Consider the following 20,394-nt stretch of genomic DNA (forward strand, 5'->3'; position numbering starts at 1 on the left):
TAAATAAAGTCTCTTATCAGATAAATGATTTGCAAAATTTTTCTTCCATTATTTGGGTTTTCTTTTCACTTTCTTTATGGTGTCCTTTGAAGCACAAAAGTTAAAAATTTTTTTTTAAGACTTTATTTTTTTAATAAAGTTATTTATTTTATTTATTTATTTTTGGCTGCATTAAGTCTTCATTGCTGTGCACGGGCTTTCTGTAGTTGCAGCGAGCGGGGGCTACTCTTTGTTGCGGTGCCCGGGCTCCTCATTGCAGTGACTTCTCTTGTTGCGGAGCATGGGCTCTAGGTGTGCAGGCTTCAGTAGTTGTGGCTCACAGGCTCTAGAGTGCATGCTCAGTAGTTGTGGTGCATAGGCTTATTTGTTCTGGGGCATGTGGGATCTTCCCAGACCAGGGGTCGAACCTGTATCCTCTGCATTGGCAGGCAGATTCTTAACCACTGTGCCACCAGGGAAGTCCCAGTAGTTTTAAATTTTGATTATATCTGGTTTATTTTTTTCTTTTGTCGTCTGTGCTTTTGGTGTCATATGTAAGAAACCAATGCCTAGTTCAATTTCTTGAAGATTTATGCTTATGTTTTTTTTATTTAAGTGTTTTATAGTTTAGTTCTTATGTTTAGATCTATGACCCACTTTTAGTTAACTTTTGTGTATGGTATGAGGTAGGAGTCCAGTTTTATTCTTTTGCTTGTGTATATCCAGTTATCCCAGCACCATTTGTTGAAATATTCTTTCAAGAAATATTATTTAATGTTCTTTCTCTGTTTAATTGTTTTGGCACCTTTGTCAAAAATCAATTGTATATAGATACAGGGTCTTATTCCTAGGCTCACAATACTATTCCATTGTCTATCCTTAAAAGGATATGTCTATCCTTATTCCAGTATCATACTGTCTTGATTACTATAGCTTTGTAATAAGTACAACTGCTTTTGTTAAAATTTTAACCCATATAATCTTCTCTCAATGGTAAATTTTCTCTTATTTTCTAACTTTTAAGACAAACTTGCTAACTTAGTTTAGTTTATATAAACCTACAAAAAGAAGGTTGCTAAAGATTTTTTATTTTCTTAATATCACAAGTAAAGCTCAAAAGATGGCTGTGGGGGAAGGGTCTACTGTTGAAGTCAGGCAAGCCAGCATTCTCAGAACACACTTGTACTCTAAATGCGAATCATGAAAAAAGATTTTTCTCTCAAATTTATAGTATTGTCCTCAGAATAAAGCATATTATTTATTGATATTGTTTCTGCAGATTCAAAAAGATGTAAGATTTCATAACATCATCACCAAATGTTTTTACTGAATATCTAAATTGTCTGCCATAAATTCATTAAATAATATTTTCAACAGGTTAACAGATATAAAAGAAAAAATAAATCAGCTTAATGAAGAAATTAGACAACTTGACATGGATTTAGAAGAACACCAAGGTAATTTTTAAAATATTTTTATGAAGTATAATATATAGATACATAGCAGTATTTATACAGTGTTAACTTGGGCCTCAGGGACTGTTTACCTGGGGTTTATTATTTAATTCTTTGTGATATCACTAAGTTTAACTATTAAAATACTAAACTATTAAAATATTTAGTAGTAGTAACTAAATATTATAGTTAGTATTGAATCATTTAAGTAATATTTTAAATATTATAGTTAGTATTGAATTTTAATAGTAACTAAATATTATAGTTAGTATTGAACTATTTAAGCCAACTAAAAACATATAACTTAAAATGGTTATATAATGGCAAGAATTTATTTTGTTTTGCAAACAAATTTTTTTGTTAATTGGGATATAGTTGTTTTACAATGTTGTGTTAGTTTCTACTGTACAGTGAAGTGAAGTAGAATTCCCTGTGCTATACAGCAAGAAATTTTTTTTTTTTTTTTTTTTTTTGCGGTACACGGGCCTCTCACTGTTGCAGCCTCTCCCGTTGCTGAGCACAGGCTCCGGACGCGCAGGCTCAGCGGCCACGGCTCACGGGCCCAGCTGCTCTGTGGCATGTGGGATCCTCCCGGACCGGGGCACGAACCCGTGTCCCCTGCATAGGCAGGCGGACTCTCAACCACTGCGCCACCAGGGAAGCCCAAGAAATTTTTTTTTTTTAATCAAGTAAAATGGTTTAAAGTTGCTCACAGATTTCTAAGTTATACTTCTTCAATATTGTCAGCTATTAACTGGCGTAAGTGGTAGAGTTACAGGGGAGTGAGGATCACGTCACAAATATCACAAAAAATGTAGGAAGAATTATTCGCTAGGGGACCCACTAATGTGGTGGCAAGTACTGATTATTCCAGTCCTCTCTCAGCTTTCCCAAGCAGTGGGATTTGAAGTGCCAAGGCAGGGACCAGAGCACTTGGGGTGGAAATGCTGTGGTGGGGATTTGGGAGCTACAGTGTATGTGTGGTTGAGGGAAGAGTTTGGGCATCACAGGTTCCTAACCAACTTGTCTCTAACAAGGGAGGAAAAGCTGGGTTACTATGGCACTTTAATCACAGATTAACTGCAAACCAGTTAATATGCTATTGGATTATCAAGAGTTGACTATATATTCTTATGAGTTAGGTATTCTATTGTAAATAATATGCCTATTACGGCTAAAGAAACATTCATAGCAGGGGAAAAGGGTGTTCTTTTCCTAAATTAATTTTTTATTTCAATTTTAATGCAGTGTATTAGTTTTATTTATACATTTTATTGATTTATGAATAATAGCATTAGCTACTATTAATTGATTACTTACCTGGACTGGTTACTTTGTGATCTTTGCAGGAACACTTTGAAGGCTTCTAACCTCTTTTATGCTTGTTGAAACTCAGAGAAGTTAACTCAGATTCTCACAGCTAGTAAGGGGTAAAGTCTAGATATAAACCAAGTTCTCTTTGACCCCAGTGTTAGCTCTATTGCCCAAACCTAATCTTTTTTTTTTTTTTTTTTTTTTTTTTTTTGGGTACGCGGGCCTCTCACTGTTGTGGCTTCTCCCGTTGCGGAGCACAGGCTCCGGACGCGCAGGCTCAGCAGCCATGGCTCACGGGCCCAGCCGCTCTGCGGCATGTGGGATCTTCCCGGACCGGGGCACGAACCTGTGTCCCCTGCTTCCGCAGGCGGACTCTCAACCACTGCGCCACCAGGGAAGCCCCCCAAACCTAATCTTGGCTTTCTGATATGAAGTGCTGTATTTGTGAAATAAAAATATTCTTGTGAAATGCTTACAGTCTTATTTACATGTGGCTACATGTAAACCAGACATCTAAAATCAGACAAACTTTAAGTCCTGGTTATTAGGTAAGTAAACTTATCTGAGCTTTCATTTTCTCATCTGCAAAATGAATATAGTGGTCCTACCTCACTAAGATTTATGAATAGTAAATGGTACACATGGCAAGGTAGGTTCACAATAAATTGTTACTAAGGTCATGTTGTTTTCTTTATTAAATTATATTATTGCTTTTAATTTATGTAGATCTAGTATATAGATTTTCTTTGTTAATAAATTATTCTGAGAAATCTGATAATGTTCTTGATTTCAGATGCTTTATGGGATACATTTTAAATAATATTCCTCCTTCTAAATTTAAATTTCTAGCAGAATTCTATTTATTTTTCCAGTAAAATAACTCATTTGGGGGTAACTATTTTATTTTATTTCATTTTTACATCTTTATTGGAGTATAATTGCTTTACAATGGTGTGTTAGTTTCTGCTTTATAACAAAGTGAATCAGTAATACATATACATATGTTGCCATATCTCTTCCCTCTTGCGTCTCCCTCCCTCCCACCCTCCCTATCCCACCCCCCTAGGTGGTCACAAAGCACCAAGCTGATCTCCCTGTGCTATGCAGCTGCTTCCCACTAGCTATCTATTTTACGTTTGGTAGTGTATATATGTCCATGCCTCTCTCTCGCTTTGTCACAGCTTACCCTTCCGTCTCCCCATATCCTCAAGTCCATTCTCTAGTAGGTCTGTGTCTTTAAACAATTTATTATTAATTGCTAGTTCTACGATAAATAGAATGCTTTGAATTGTAGCTTCCCTTTTCCTTTTTGTTTTCGTAAATTCTTTGTCCTTTTTTTTTTTTTTTCCTGGCCGCACCACAGCTTGCGGGCTCTCAGTTCCCCAACCAGGGATCGAATCGGTTCCTCCTGCAGTGGAAGTGAGGAGCCCTAACCACTGGACCACCACGGAATTACCTGTCCTTTTTGATTAATGTAGAAAGGCACAATCTATAATGTAATGTAATAGTAGCAAAAAAGCATATATATATGTACATATAAAAATATATGTGATATATAAATATTATGTATTGTATGTTCACATATATATCAATGCATTAGTTTTTTGTTCTTCTACTACACTTTGATCATCCTGGATTATTGGGGTTTTTATTAGAAGGTCACTTGTTAGTTCAGGACCTCATTATTTCTTTCCTGAACTATTTCAGTAGTCTACTAACTGGTCCCCGACCTCCAATCTTGCTCCCTCTCAGATTCATCCACCACAGTGTTGCCAGAGTGACTTATGTGAAATGTGATTCTGTATCATTCTCCACTTAACAGTGGTTCCCCATGACCTACAAGATAAAGTTTAAGAATCTTTGTGTGGCATTCTAGTCCCTCCATAATCTGACCTGTACATTGTCAGTCTCCTCTCCTACCCCTCAGCATCTCTATCCTTACATTCTAAGAATAATAATAATAATCTACCAGTGGTACCTCATACCTCACCCTCTTATCATACATCAAAGGACTGTTTCATGCTCAATCCTTTGCTCCTATTATTTGTTCCCTTTTCTTGAATGTTCTTTTCTCTGTTACTTACTTTACTAACTTCTCATTTTTTAAGATCTAGCTCAGGTATCCTTTCATATCCAACATAGTAACCGTAATTTCTCTCCCTGACCTATTTCTGGGCTGGGCTAAGTGAGTGATCCCCTCCGTTATCAGAACACACGGCATAAATGTATTGACCACATTACTTTACCACTTTGTACTTAGGTGTTTGTCTTTTCCCTTAAGCTATACATCCTCCGGGATAGGGACTGTGTCTTGTTCACTTTGGTAACCTCTTTCATCAACACAATGCCTGGAAAAATAAACATTCAATAAGTCTTTGTGGAATGAATTAAACAGTCCTGTATTTTATTTATATATTTTTAAATAATTATTTTTTTTGGCTGCACCATGCAGCTTGTGGGATTTTTAGTTCCCCATCCAGGGACTGAACCCAGGCCCTCAGCAGTGAGAGCATGGAGTCCTAACAGCTGGACAGCCAGGGAATTCCCAGTCCTGTATTTTAGAAGGGAAAGATTTGTAGAATGAATTAAAGGTGAGAGTTGGCCTCTAGTCACTTCTTTGGGCCCTCTAGTTCTTAAGATATACAAATGCACTCTTATCTACAGAGAGAGCTGGATTAGTTAGCAACAGTTTTATTACTTTTTAGAGGATCCCTACCTTTGATTTATGATTTCCAGTAAAGAGGTGGATTCTTATCTACATCTGCATTCTCAGCAGTCCCTTGACTCAAGATTGTGGATAATCTGCTCCTTAAGATGTGGAGGATTATCAAGTCATTTTGACTTTCTGGTCCATACTTATCTCTACCCCCAGCTTTATTCCTTCTGGCCCATTTTATTAATTTCTTAGATGTTACCTGGTTTCTTCCATTTATGGCACCTGTGTGTAATCCAGCTAGGCCACCTTTTGCCTTGTAGGGGTTCTGGTTAACATAACACTTAAACTGTAAATGTGTTTGTACATGTCTGACTTTGTTAGTACTTGCTCCAACCCTTCAGTTTTCAAATAAACTTTTAAAAGGTTTGCATAATTCATTCTAAATTTAAAGGCATCCTTTGATACTGGTTTAGGTACAGTTATGTTCTCTGCTAGATATTAATGGTGGTCCTGTAATCCAACAGCTTCTTCAAGTTCATCATATTTTTGCACTTTTTAAGTCCTTAAAGTTATAATTTGCTAAAAGTTACATTGTCTCAAAGTTAACTAAATAAAATCAATTAACAGTTTTTTGGCTATTCTACAAAAATCTTCATTATTCCTAGATGCTGAGTTATCAGTTTCTGTGACAATCTGGATAATGCAGAAAAAATCCTCATAATACGCTTACACTTTTGACCAATTCTAGACGGGCTTCTTTGCTCTCAAATCTTTATTTAGTCTTTGTAAGTAATTTTTAATGGTGAAATAATCTCGTAACAGAGAATTTTCGTTATAGTAAGATGTCATCACTTTTTTAAACTGCTAGAGGATTTAATCCTATTATGTTAAGTATTTGTTAGACTTCACCCCTACAGTCGTTTTACTTTATTGCTGGATCAGGTAACTTTGTTATATGGGTTCTAAAAATACTTAGGTTTAAATATGTGTGCTATCCTATATTTTAGCAGGAAAGGAATTGTTACTATTTTTGCTAACTAGAAGCAGTGAGAAATAGCTCTATTGAAAGTTGTTATATGGTCAGAACTCGGCTACAATCTGCATCATTATTAAAGCAGAGCACTATTGGCAGATGCCATGCTACTTTTCAGAAAAGCTTGATTTCTCCTGGAATCCATCCTGATTTCTCCTTTCTCAAGCTGAAGTGCCCACCATTAAATATTTACTTAATTGTTGCTTTTTAAAATGCTCCTTCTGTATGAGAAAGGGAAAGTAATGGAAAAGGCGTTGTAGCTCTAGGTGAAGGCAACAAGATAATAGTAGCCTATATTATTTTTATTATTGTTTTACCTAAAGATTTACTTCTAACATATAGTTGAGTAATTAGTTTTTGATAAGGTAATTGTTGACTAAGAAAATTTATTCTCACCACAAATTAATTTTTGTATATTTCATATTGAAGGTCCCTCAAAGTAAATGGTGTTTATTGGTCCACTTAACTCAGGCCTCTACTGTACTCTTCACTATATTCTGTTAAATTCTAAAAAGAGCAGTGTTACTATTTTAAGACACGACAAAACCTTTCATGGTGTAGGAATACAAAATAAGTGATTGTCTATGCAGAACTCCTGAGCGTTTTGAAATCTGGTTAATTCTCAGCTTTACCCAGTGCAGCTTAGGTTTAGACTTTCTCAGGTCTGCTAAATTAGTTACCATTTGTCCATCTACTTCCAGCTTCCAAAATTTTATTACTATTGTTTCATCTCCTATTTTCCTCATTGCTGGGAGTTTGACCTTTAAAAATTCTTTTTACTATAATTTTAGTGGAGTTTGGGGGGTGGGGCAGGTTAGGGTTAGATGTGCATGTTCAACCTACCATCTTTGTCAAAAAATTACCAGTTATAAACTTACCCAGAATTTCTGAAGTGTTTTAATCACCTTGAATGTACTTCATTTTATGGGTGTGTGTGTGTGTGTGTGTGTATGTGTATGTGTGTGTTGCCTCAAATGACCATTCTCATGTATTGTCATTAACTGTGCAAATTATCAGTCAGCATCTAGGAGGTTACCCCTTCCTACTTTTTAAAAATTTTCCTTAACGTAGTTAAAGTTATTTTAAAGACTCCAATTAACTTATTTTAATTGTGTACTTTTTATGTACAACCTGGTGTGTACTTAATGTGGTAAATTCAAGCAATACAAACGTGTATAAAGTAAAAATCATCTCCTTTCTCCTCATACGCATCCCATTCTGCAGAGGTAATCATTATTTACAGTTTGATATGTGTAGCCTTTTAGACTTTTTTCTATACACGGCATATATATATATATATATTTAATGTATATGCATTTAATTGAGTGATACAGTTCTTCTGAGCTTGAGTCTTTTCATTTAACTGTATATAATGAACATTCTTCCATATGAGGATGTATATACTTCATTCTAAGAAGTATAGCATAGTAGCCAATGTCAGACTAAGAATGGTCCCTGGCACATATTTAAGTACTTACAAAAACTATTAGCTGTAGTCATGTTGATATTCTTGTTAAATAGTATTAGCTGTATCCACATTGACATTAGGTTGTTTCTAATTTTTCACTACCAAGAACAATGCTGCAGTAAATAACCTTGATAAGTATATGTTTGTTAATTTGTATATTTCTATAGGCTAAATTTCTAGAAGTGAAATTTTGAATAGAAAGTTACTTATGTATACAATTTTGATTATTTTTGAAAATTTCTTTCCAGAAATGGTTGTACCAGTTTATACATCCAGCAGCAGTATGTGAAAGTGCTTCCTCACAAGTGCTAATTACTTCTCTGACACTTCACTGTTCTCAAAGGCCTGAATTTGTAGTACTACCATGATCCACGAGGTGGAGCTAATTTTCTGGACATCTGCATGCTCAGACAAGGCTTAAGGAACACAGTTTACAAAGTACAGTCACATTTCTCCCCAGGAAGGATTTTTGGGCATTATTGCTCACTACAAATTATTCCTTCAATTTTAGAGTACAGTATCTTCCCAAAGATTGGTAAAACGGAATATCATGTGCTTATCAATACAGCATATCACAGACATCTAAATATCTAACAGCTACAATGTGATAAATATGTATCATAATAGAAGTATGCATAAAATGCTACAGTATCATTGGATTACTGTCCTAAACTTCAAATGAATTCATTGCAATTTACTCTATAATTTATATGCTGCTTTCAAGAGTAGTAAAAACATAAAATACAACCCTTTTCTTTGGTTTGTCTGTAGGATACTTCTTCCTACTCATAGTTCCAAGGCCCAGGTTAGAAGTTTTTATTCTCTGATTATGTCAGGTAAAATAGAATTTATAAAGACAGAATAGTTTTGTTTTAGGGCACGGGTTCTGCAACCCGAATGCCAGGATTCAAATCTGAGCTGTGCTGTTTTACTGGCTGATCTCAGACGTGCTACTTGACCTTGCTGTACCTTAGTTTCCTCATCTTTAAAGTGGAGATAATAACAGTACCTACCTTCCTTTTAGGGTTACTGTGAAGGTTAGATGAATGGAGCGTGTGTGTATGTGTGTGTGTGTGTGTGTGTGTATGACTCAGAATAGCATGCAATTTAAAAATTGCACATAAATGTTATTAGCTGTTATTATCAATGCTATTAATTTTTTTTAGTTTTTTTAGAACAGCTTTACAAAGGTTTAATTGACATACAATACAGTAAACATATTTAAAGTACATAATTTGATAAGTTTTGACATATGCATCCACCTGTGAAACCATTACCACAATCAAGAGAGTAAACATACCCAGCGATCCCCCAAATCTCCTAATACCCTTTTGCAGCCTCTCCCTCCCACTCCTACCTGCTTCACTCTCCCATCCTCAAGTAACCAATGATCTTGTTTCTGTCACTGTTGATTAATTTACATTTTCTAGAATTTTATATAAACAGAATCATAACTATGTACACATTTTTCTCTGGTCCTTCACTCAGCATAATTATTTTAAGATTTATCCATATATTTTCACATGTCACCAGTTAGCTCCTGTTCATTGCTGAGTAGTATTCCACTGTGAAGATAAACCACAGTTTATTTATTCATTCTTCTTTGTCTGACTTGGATTAATTATTTTTAATGATTCCATTTTATCTTCTTTATTGGTCTTTCAGTTATAATTCTTTGTTTTGTTATTTTAGTGGTTGCTTTAGGATATTGTGTATATCTTTAACTTACCACAGTCTACCTTCATGTTATATTATACCTCATTATGTATAGTATAAGAACCTTAGCAATGACATGCTTCTACTTCTCCCTTCCTGGTCTTTGTGGTATTGTCATCACACATTTTCCTTTTACATATTTTATAAGGTAATAACTACATAGCTATTTTTTTCACACACATACACTGTATTTTATTTTTACAAGAGATAAATAAACTGACAGCAAGCATTGTATATGGATGACCACAACAAAAGCAACAATGATTGCAATTACCGAACACAAAACACACTCATACTATGTCATAATATTGACATTCAGTCCAGTAATCCTCCACTGTAACAGCTCCTTTACTTTGCAGTGAAAATTGGTTTGTATATTTTTTGCCTCTGAGTCCTTGTGGGATTTTTTTTTTAATTCAAACAGAAAGTCAGAAAATTATAATCATTCTCATCAGTTCAATCAGTCCCATGTAATTAATTTTTTTTTCATCTTGATCTTTTGTTAGCACTTTTATGAATTCATCAGTTTTCCATTAGGGTTCTGAAAATGCTTATTCATTCAGTTCAGCAGTACAGTCAGTTACCAGAAACCTGCACTTCTCAGAGTCGTTTCCATGAATTCCTTGAAGGTGAAACCCTTTTATAGGAACATTTTTGCAAAAGCATCAGAGTACACCCAGAACTGTCTGTAAATGACAAAAGACTTAAAAATGACCACGGTTAAAGATTTGATGAAAGTTCATAATAATGCAATTGACAAGGAAATTTAGTTATTTCTGAGATATCCATTTTGCATAGCTATTATTTTTGACAGTCAATTATATTTTTAAAAGATTACTAATAAGGAACAAAATCTTACTATTTACCCATGTAGTTACCATTTCTGCTGTTCTTCAGTCCTTAATGTAGATTCCAGATTTCCATCTGAGATCTTTCTCTTTCTGCTTGAAGGACTTTAAACATTTCTTGTAGTTATGGTCTGCTGGTGATGAATGCTTTCAGCTTTTGTATGTCTGAGAATGCCTATTTGCCTTCATTTTCAAAGGATATTTTTGCTGGGTATAGTCAAGGTTGACAGATTTTATCTTTCAGTACTTTAGAGATGTTGATCCGCTGTCTTCTCACTTATATTGTTTCTGATTAGAAATCTTTTTTTTAACATTTTTATTGGAGTATAATTGCTTTACAATGGTGTGTTAGTTTCTGCTTTATAACAAAGTGAATCACTCATACATATACATTTATCCCCATATCTCTTCCCTCTTGCGTCTCCCTCCCTCCCACCCACCCTATCTCACCCTTCTAGCTGGTCGCAAAGCATCGAGCTGATCTCCCTGTGTTATGCAACTGCTTCCCACTAGCTATCTATTTTACATTTGGTAGTGTATATATGTCCATACATACACTACCACTCTCTCACTTTGTCCCAGCTTACCCTTCCCCCTCCCTGTGTCCTCAAGTCCATTCTCTAGTAGGTCTGCATCTTTATTCCCATCTTGCCCCTAGGTTCTTTGTGACGATTTATTTATTTATTTTTTAGATTCCATATATGTATTAGCATACGGTATTTGTTTTTCTCTTTCTGACTTACTTCACTCTGTATGACAGACTCTAGGTCCATCCACCTCACTACAAATAACTCAATTTTGTTTCTTTTTATGGCTGAGTAATATTCCATTGTATATATGTGCCACATCTTCTTCATCCATTCATCTGTCGATGGACACTTAGGTTGCTTCCATGTCCTGGCTATTGTAAATAGAGCTGCAATGAACATTTTGGTACATGACTCTTTTTGAATTATGGTTTTCTCAGGGTATATGTGCCCAGTAGTGGGATTGCTGGGTCATATGGTAGTTCTATTTTTAGTTTTTTAAGGAACCTCCATACTGTTCTCCATAGTGGCTGTATCAATTTACATTCCCACCAATAGTGTATGAGGGTTCCCTTTTCTCCACACCCTCTCCAGCATTTATTGTTTGTAGATTTTTTGATGATGGCCATTCTGACAGGTGTGAGATGATATCTCATTGTAGTTTTGATTTGCATTTCTCTAATGATTAATGATGTTGAGCATTCTTTCATGTGTTTGTTGGCAATCTGTATATCTTCTTTGGAGAAATGTCTATTTAGGTCTTCTACCCATTTTTGGATTGGGTTGTTTGTTTTTTTGATATTGAGCTGCATAAGCTGCTTAAATTTTGGAGCTTAATCCTTTGTCGGTTGCTTCATTTGCAAATATTTTTGTTTTTATTTCCATTTCTCTAGGAGGTGAGTCAGAAAGGATCTTGCTGTGATCTATATCATAGAGTGTTCTGCCTATGTTTTCCTCTAAGAGTTTTATAGTGTCTGGCCTTATATTTAGGTCTTTAATCCATTTTGAGTTTATTTTTGTGTATGGTGTTAAGGAGTGTTCTTAATTTCATTCTTTTACATATAACTGTCCAGTTTGCCCAGTACCACTTATTGAAGAGGCTTTCTTTTCTCCATTGTATATTCTTGCCTCCTTTATCAAAGATAAGGTGACCATATGTAATGCTATTAATTTATAAACTGAAACTTTAATAACTTTCCTGGAGATTTTCCCAAAACATATTTGGAAAGTATTTTCCCCAGGATGTACAAGATAATATATTTAGTTTATCAGCTGGTATCTGAGTTTCAAATGGCATCTTTACATTGCTGTTTTGTAGCTTCTCAATATACATACAATGAAGAAGAATGAATCATTGTTTATTGTTCAATTTGGGGATTGGTTAAACTATTTATTTGTATGGTGGTATTATCTTCAGACCAGGCACTTCAGCACCATCTGAAACTTGTTAGAAATAAAACTTCTTGGACTCTACCCCAGACCTACTAAACATGAAACCTTGGGAATAGGGCTTAGCAAACTGTGTTTCAACAAACCCTCCTGATGATTCCGATGCATGCTAAAGTTTGATAACCACTGCTTTAGGAAATAATTAAGAACTTACATTGTGTTTAGTGTACAGGCCAAGGATTACTCATTATACCATCTGATTTTATGGACATTACTCTGTTGAAACAAACTTCTTCATAGTCCTTTTTATTTTCTTTAGAAATGGTGAGGCTTTAGGCAATAATTTAACTTTTACATATTTAGAGAATTTTTATTGTATATATTTTAAATGCCTCTCGTAGATAGAATAATCAGACCTTGTCTGCATAGCTGTAAAGAAACTTTCCTGCCAAAATTTAAAACATTTTGTTGAATGAAAATTGATAAATTGGGTGAAGCTTGAAGCTAAAAGTTAGTTTAAAACATTAAACTTATATGTACTCATTTTAGCATACCAGTTTAGCAATATTTGATATATTAGTTTATCACTTACTGCTATAGTGATGTGCAAAAAGTAGGTGAGAGAGAGACTGAATGTAAAAAGATGAAGTTTAATAGGACTCCAAAACTAATTAAAATTGAAGCAGGAATGGGGGAGGAGAAAGTGCTGTATCTTACTAAAATATGTGAAAATGTTAGAGGGGGTTTAGATAGCTGCTCAATGTGAATTCATGTGATACAGCCTCCAGAACAGCTGGAATCCTAGATTACATTAACAAAAGATGAATATATGGACTATGAGAAGTGATAGTCTGCTTGGAATCCTGTTTCTTGGCATCATACTTTAAAAGGAATGAAGAAGAACTGGAGTAAGAGTAGAATGAACAGAATGATAACAAGACTGAAACTATGCCACATAAGGAACACTTGAAGGTACTGAACGCTCGAAGGTACCGGGATATTTAGCTTGCCTCAGAAGGACCCCAAGTGCTAGAAAGGAAAGAATCTTACCTTCCAGCAAAAGTACCTTGGTGTTTATTTTTGCCCCTCCTCTCTAATTTTATTTGCTATCTGCTACTTTTTCACCTCTAAAATCAGTAGGTCTGCTGACTTGGGAGCCTTGCAGCCAGAGGAGTCACTAGCTTGTGCCTTGTTGTACACTGATCATGAGAAGATTAGGGTAGCTACCTGTTCTGGAAAATGGTGATTGGACCCTTCTCCAGGGTCAGAACTGCTTCTCAGAGTATAAAAGCCAAGATTGCTCTGTTAAGCCTTGATTCAAGAGAACATTTTATGATAGAGAGGTAAAAGAGTCAGATGACCTTACTGACAAGTGAGGAGAAAGGTGCTTATGGTGGTACTCAGCCCTTTAGTGCTGGAAGAAGAGCCTAGTTCCCTTACTCCACTGGCTGGCTATAGCTGAGAGTATCAAAAAGCAATAGTGTCCTTTCTACAATATCCCAAGTCTTTTGTAACAGTCCGTACTCATTTCTTCTTTCCCTCTTGTAAGGGGAAAGAGGCCTGAATTTATAGTGGAAATTTTTGGGTACTTGTCTTACTAGAGCATAAATTTCTTGAAGGAAAATATCTTATTCATCTCTATAATTCCTCCGTTACCTGTTAAAGTGCCTTGCTGATGTGATACTTTCTATGTAAAAGCCTCCTGAACTCTTTTCACCCATCTAGTTATCATAGTACTTCATATATAGCTTAGTTGCAGTACTTATGTTGCATTGTAACTTTTTGCTTTTGTTCACCTAACAGATTGTACACCCTTCTAGGATAGAGTGGCAACTGTCTTGTTCATTTTGATATCCCCAGCACCTATTATAGTATCTGGCACATAATAGGTACTCACTAAACTTGGAAGAAATAAATTATGTAGAACTATGATCACATCAAATACTCAGAGTTTGAGGATAGCTCTAAAATAACCCTCATTTTATGAACGTGTCCTTTTCCCTTTCCTTTGGTCTCTTCATTGTTGATCTTTCTAAAATGATTAGACCCTTTTTATGGCCTGCTTTGCACCTCCAGTGTGATAACTGATCAGCTTCCCCTGTCTATGATCTTGTCCTCTCCTATAATATTAAATATAAGGATAGATTTGGTAACAAGCCCTATATTTTACCCTACTTTAGGACTGCCCACATCTGTACATTGCCTCTCATGAGAAGCTCATATTAATCCACCAACTGAGAAATCACAAAATAGAGGAGTTCACTAGGGCCCTGATCTCTTCTCTTTTTAGCAACAGTGATATGGGAGGAGGTTTTATGAAGCTTGGGAATTTGCTAAGATATATGGGAGCTCTGTCCTAACTAATCCAGCTGGCCAGCTGTATAGCTGGGAGACATTGACCAGATATGTCTTCCAGCTCAATCTAATGGCAACTTGGAGCATGGATTTGAGGGGAGAAGGAGGGAGGAATCTCCCAGGTTTCTGACTTGGATGGTAAGTGTATGGTGAAGGGCTTTCAAACATAATAGGCAATACAGAGAGGTACAGACTTTGAGGGGGAAGACTGATGCATTTAATTATGGATAGGCTGTGTATTAGGATGTCATGAAACGTGCCCACATGAATATATGTAGTAAACAATTGGATAAAACAATCTGAAAATTAGGAAAAAGGTCAAATTTAAGAGTTTTTAAACCACAAGAATGAGTGGGATTTCCTTGGATATAATGTAGCATTAGAAGTCAATGAAGAGCAGAATCCAGAATTTAAATGAAGAAAGGGAAAGTTACGAAGAGAAGACAAAGAAGGAATGATCTGAGAGTAAGAAAAACCAGAAAAACCCAACCCCCAGGCAACAAAAAACATAAGCGGAAAAAAAATTGGAAGAAGAGGGGTTGTATCAATAGTGTCAAATATTACAGAGTAAGATAACTTGAAACTGCCCCTTGGATTTGATAATTAAGGAGTCATATAATCTTACTGTGAACAATTTCATTGGAATGTCAGGAGGAGAAGCCTCATTGCAGTGTCGTAAGGTCTAATAGCAAGATGAGGAGCTGGAAACAGCATGTGTAGGAAATTCTCTTAAGTTTAGAAGAGGAAAGATAAGATGGTAGTTAAATGCCTGTAAAGCCTAGGATGCAGGCCTTCTTCTTAATCCCTTAATGCCTGGTCGGTCTCCCAAGAGGACAACTTCTCAGACAGCCACACAAGGAACTAGGACTTTTTTAGAAACCTAGGCCATGGCAGATTCAGCAGATACTAGCTTTTCTGATACTTCACATATGTTATATAATATTTACGAGCATGTAAGCCTCCTGTGAGGATATTCCAGATCATGTATGCTGCAAGCTCATATTCTTTCCCTTTGCTTCCCATCCAAAAAACTATTGCCATAAATTACTGAATGGTAACATCATTATAGGGCTAATCTTAATCTGTCTATAATGTATTTTTCAAAAAAACTTAATCATATACAAACTTTGTTATTAGTGAAACAAAAAGATCTCTCCCCTTCCCCTTACAACTAATCATGCTGCATCAGTATGCTCTGAGACCATTGTTGATCATCTGAACTGATCAGTAAGGTTGTTAATGCATCCAAAGTCTTAGAGTGAACCAAATGTTTCCCATTTGTTCTGAGTGTTCACTGGCTGGGAATTCATGACCTCTGGGTATTTACTATCCTTGTACAGTAGCTTTCAGCTTTTTACTATGAGTACTGGTGGTGGGGACCTTGACAAGGTTTTCTCTGTATAGGGATTGTCCTCAGTGAATTTGGGAAAAATGTTTTCAGACCAGAAAGCAGAAAAGCTGTCTGCTGACCTGGTTCTCTGACTTTGCCATCACCTTTGTGTACTCGTAACTCACTTCCCACCCAAGCAAGTATACAAGTGGAAGTCCATAGCCTCCATGTAATTAGGGGCTGTATTCTGACTATCTACCTCCACTCCCTAATGTTATTGCTGCTCTAGCCGGTACTTGGCAAAACCGTAGAGCTTATAGGAGGATATATAGAACACAGGCTGACCAATGGGTTTTAGCCTCTGGACTCTAACTATTGGCTCCCCCATTTTCTTAGAACTCTTCTTCCTAAAGTCCTTCTAAATGCCAGCTTCTTACCAGGAACACCCTTAGGAATCTCTTATTCTCTCCATCTTTGCTGGGCATTGTCTTAGTAAGCTTCCTTTGTTTCTCTAGAATGCTAAGATCTAACTGACTTTAATGAAGAAACTGTACAAATTGGATCAAGCACAAATTTATTCTGCTTTCTCTACCTGGGGCCCTGGGAGCACAGGACTGCAGCCATCTCACTAGTTCAGGAAAATAGCCCTGGGCCTCCAAATCTCAATTTCTGTTACACTGAAAATCCTGTTTTTCTAAAATAATCATGATCCACCTCTACTAATGGTCCCTTTATGCAGCTAAAGTGTCCAATTTCATCCATCTGTACGGGCCATGGATTTTTGCCCTTTTAATCATGTCTTTTACATATATTAAGTGCAACATGGCAGTTTCTTCCTCAATTTTCTTTTTTTTAATTTATTTTTCAGTACCACAATGTCCTCGATTACCCAAGCCAGAAACCTGGGAGTCATACTTGACTTCTCCCTCTCTGACCCTCACCAAAATCCTCACCTCACTCTGGCTCTTAAATGTCTCAAATGAAAATCCTCTACCTTACATCCTAATTGCCACCAGGCAGTCTTCCTCTTTCATTTGGATTACTTTGACAACCTCCTGACTGGTCTTATTGCCTCCACTCTTACTTCTCTTTTATTTTCCAGATCAGAAATGCAAGTTGATAATTTTATTCCTCTGCTTAAAATTCTTCAGTAATCTTTGCCCTTAGGAGAGAATCCAGACTTTTATAACATGTGTCTTATAAGGTCTCTCATAACCTGCCTCATCTTTGTGCCACTTTTTCACTTCACATTCTCTGCCTCAGAACTCTTTCGGTTTTCTGTGCTACCATATTCATCCTCACTTTCATATTTCTGTACTTATAATGCTTTGACTTTCAACTCCTTCTATATTTTGACCAAGTAACTCCTATTCATCCATTCTTTATAATGCAGCTTAAATATTATTCTTTAGAGGAAAATTTCCTGGATTCCTGAACTAGATTAATTGTCCTTACTGTGTGCTGCTGTAGCACCCTTTACTTTCATATGATAGCACTTAGTACATTTTAATTGTTAAATCTCTAGACTTTAAGCTCTCTGAGGGAAGTAACCCTGCCATCTTGTTTGCTGTTATGAGCTATTCAGAGATGAAATGAAATTTCATGGGAGCTTATGTTTCCCGTCACCAGTGTGTGCATGTGTAGGTTGAATAGCTCCAAGTTGGAAGTGAAATAGAGAACCATTGGAGAGTCTTTCAGTCCTTTCCAGTCAGGGGATTGTTCTTTCCAAATAGTCAAACATACATATATATATATAGCTGTTTTGAAAGACCGTGTAAGTCAATGTAAATGAATTTCACCTAATTGAAAATACTGAATATTTAATGACTAATGGCATATAGAGAACCTAAGAGATATTTCTGATTTAGAGTACTATATCTTAAGTTCTTGAAACTAATGTTAATTTTTTTATCTCTTATAGGTGAAATGAATCAGAAGTACAAGGAGCTAAAAAAAAGGGAGGAAAATATGGACAGTAAGTGATAATCTTATAGATGTGAAAATATATTCTCAGTTGTTCATTTATACTGAATCAGAGATCTCATTTTGAGAAGATATAATGACTAATAATAGTGCAGAAGTGTGGACATTCAAAGCATTTGCCTTGAAGTATTACTAAATATCTAGCATAGTTTAGATGGGTAGAGAATTCTAGAAAGATTTTGTACATGTGTATGTATGTGTATGACTGTATGTTAGGGATAGATTCTAAAGCTAATATGTACATTTATAGTCTGTATAGTCTATAGACCACTCATTGATTGTTGAATGTTCTCTTTCACATGCTTCACCTTTAATATCTTTCACCTTTTTTTAAGCTTTTCATAGTACTTATCTCATTATTTATTAGCCCTCACCTCTGATTTTGTTTCTTGGTTCTATTACTAACTGAAGCTTTAGTAGCCTTCTATTGTACCTTCTTATTCACTGTTTTTAAAAATCTGAATTTGACTTTGTAAATAGATCTTCACTTAAACTTATGTTGTACATTCATAAGTTTATCAAAATTGACTATATTAACGATTACTGGTTTCCTTTTTAAATTATTATTTTTTAAAATCTGACATTTTATAGGTCTGAGGCCAATTGTTACCTTCATAGAAACATGTTATAAAGCAGTAATTACCAACTCTGACTTAACGATATCCCAAGATTTCTTTTAAATCTCAGCAAGTACCAAAAATTATCTCAGAATTAATTTGTTGTTTCATGCTAATAGTAAAATTATTTTAAGTTAATTTTTGGAAGATCCATAGAAATATTTTAAGAATGTAAGTAAGAGCAAATTATGTACTAGTTCTATGTTAGAGAAGAAAAGGGAGGATTTCTTAGAATATTTATTTGTAACAATAAATTACTAAACTTACTTAGTTGAGACTAATTTGGCATTATAAAGTACTCAGTTTGCAGGTAAAAAAGGTAGTTAGTAATATTTTCCAAAGTAAAGTTAGTGGCTAATTATAGATGTTAATTGTAGGTGTATCAGTGAGATCCTAGTGTAAAAACATAGGATTTATTCTCATCTCCATTTTATCAACTGTTACTTCTGAGCCTGAATTTATAAATTTTTAGTTTATTTATATTAAGGTCATAGCAAACTTTAAAAGCCTGAAAGTATGTAGAAATGTTCTTATTGAGTAGTTTAATTACCCTTGGGTTAATAAAAAATTAAACAGTGATAGTTTAAAATTTGCCTTGAATTTCTAAAAAGTACTTTTCACACCTACAAGTCACAGCTTATGTAGTGTTTAGCTATATCAACAGTAGCATCTCATCATATTTTTCAATTGGCAGCCTTTATTGAGACTTTTGAGGAAACTAAGAACCAGGAACTGGAAAGGAAGGCACAGATAGAAGTCAACATTGTTGCACTCTTAGAGCACTGTAGTCGAGTAAGTACCATGTACCTGTCTTAGTGTCTTCATTATTTTTACTGTGATTACCTTTCTAAATACAACTCAAAAACTGCAGTGGTTCACTATTATGTAAGAGTACAGGATACCTAATTAGTATCTTGATTCCTCAAAAAACATTTATTGAGCAGCTACTATTGTGTGGTACCATAGGAGGAAAAATGCATGGTCTCTTTTCAATATTCTAAGTGTTTTAAAAATCCAGTCAGTTCCTAAAATAGAATAGTTGAATTTTTGCTACAGTAAAATAAAGCAAATGTAAAAGAAACAATTCTGAATTTTAATTTAACCTCTCCTTATTGAGAAAACCACTTTGAATCTCACTGTATTCTTTTATAAAATATATATATAATGAATGATGTATTTCAAAAAAGAATACCCCTTCAAAACATCCAGTCCTTTAGCAGCATTTTCAAGAGTTTTATTGGAAAGTTAAATCAGTGGAATTTTTTCCACTTTTATGTCTCTGCAAATACAGAATATAAATCGTATGAAACAGATATCCTCTATCACCAATCAAGAGCTGAAGATGATGCAGGATGATCTCAATTTTAAATCTACTGAAATGCAGAAATCACAAAGTACGGCTAGGAATCTGACTTCAGGTGAGGAAACAACCTAGATTTTAATATCCTTTTTTTCTGTAACAAACTGGAACTTTTAAAATCTAATGTTATTCTCTTTGATTTTTTTTGAGAGACTGAGGATATAATTTATGACTGCCTATTGCTGCAGTCATTCATAGGCTCAGAATTTTTTGTGACTTTTCATATCAACTTAATAATAATTCATTGGGATATTCTCACTCATTTAACATTTATTATTTGCTTTATGCCTTTGCTGTAACTTGAGTATACAGGGATTAAAAAAAAAAATCCAGTCTGTTTCCTCAAGAAACTTGCAATCTGGTGG

General features: G+C 35.2%; 1 protein-coding gene across 1 annotated transcript in view; it reads left to right on the top strand.

The window, feature by feature from the left end:
* The window catches only part of IFT74 (intraflagellar transport 74), an 80,284-nt gene that overhangs the window by 44,911 nt on the left and 14,979 nt on the right, over positions 1–20,394 (top strand). The window contains 4 exon segments of the mRNA XM_032636066.1: positions 1,357–1,436; positions 17,991–18,044; positions 19,364–19,461; positions 19,961–20,087. Of these exon segments, the coding sequence (XP_032491957.1) occupies positions 1,357–1,436; positions 17,991–18,044; positions 19,364–19,461; positions 19,961–20,087 (359 nt within the window).

Source organism: Phocoena sinus, chromosome 6, assembly GCF_008692025.1.
Source record: "Phocoena sinus isolate mPhoSin1 chromosome 6, mPhoSin1.pri, whole genome shotgun sequence".
Taxonomy (NCBI): domain Eukaryota; kingdom Metazoa; phylum Chordata; class Mammalia; order Artiodactyla; family Phocoenidae; genus Phocoena; species Phocoena sinus.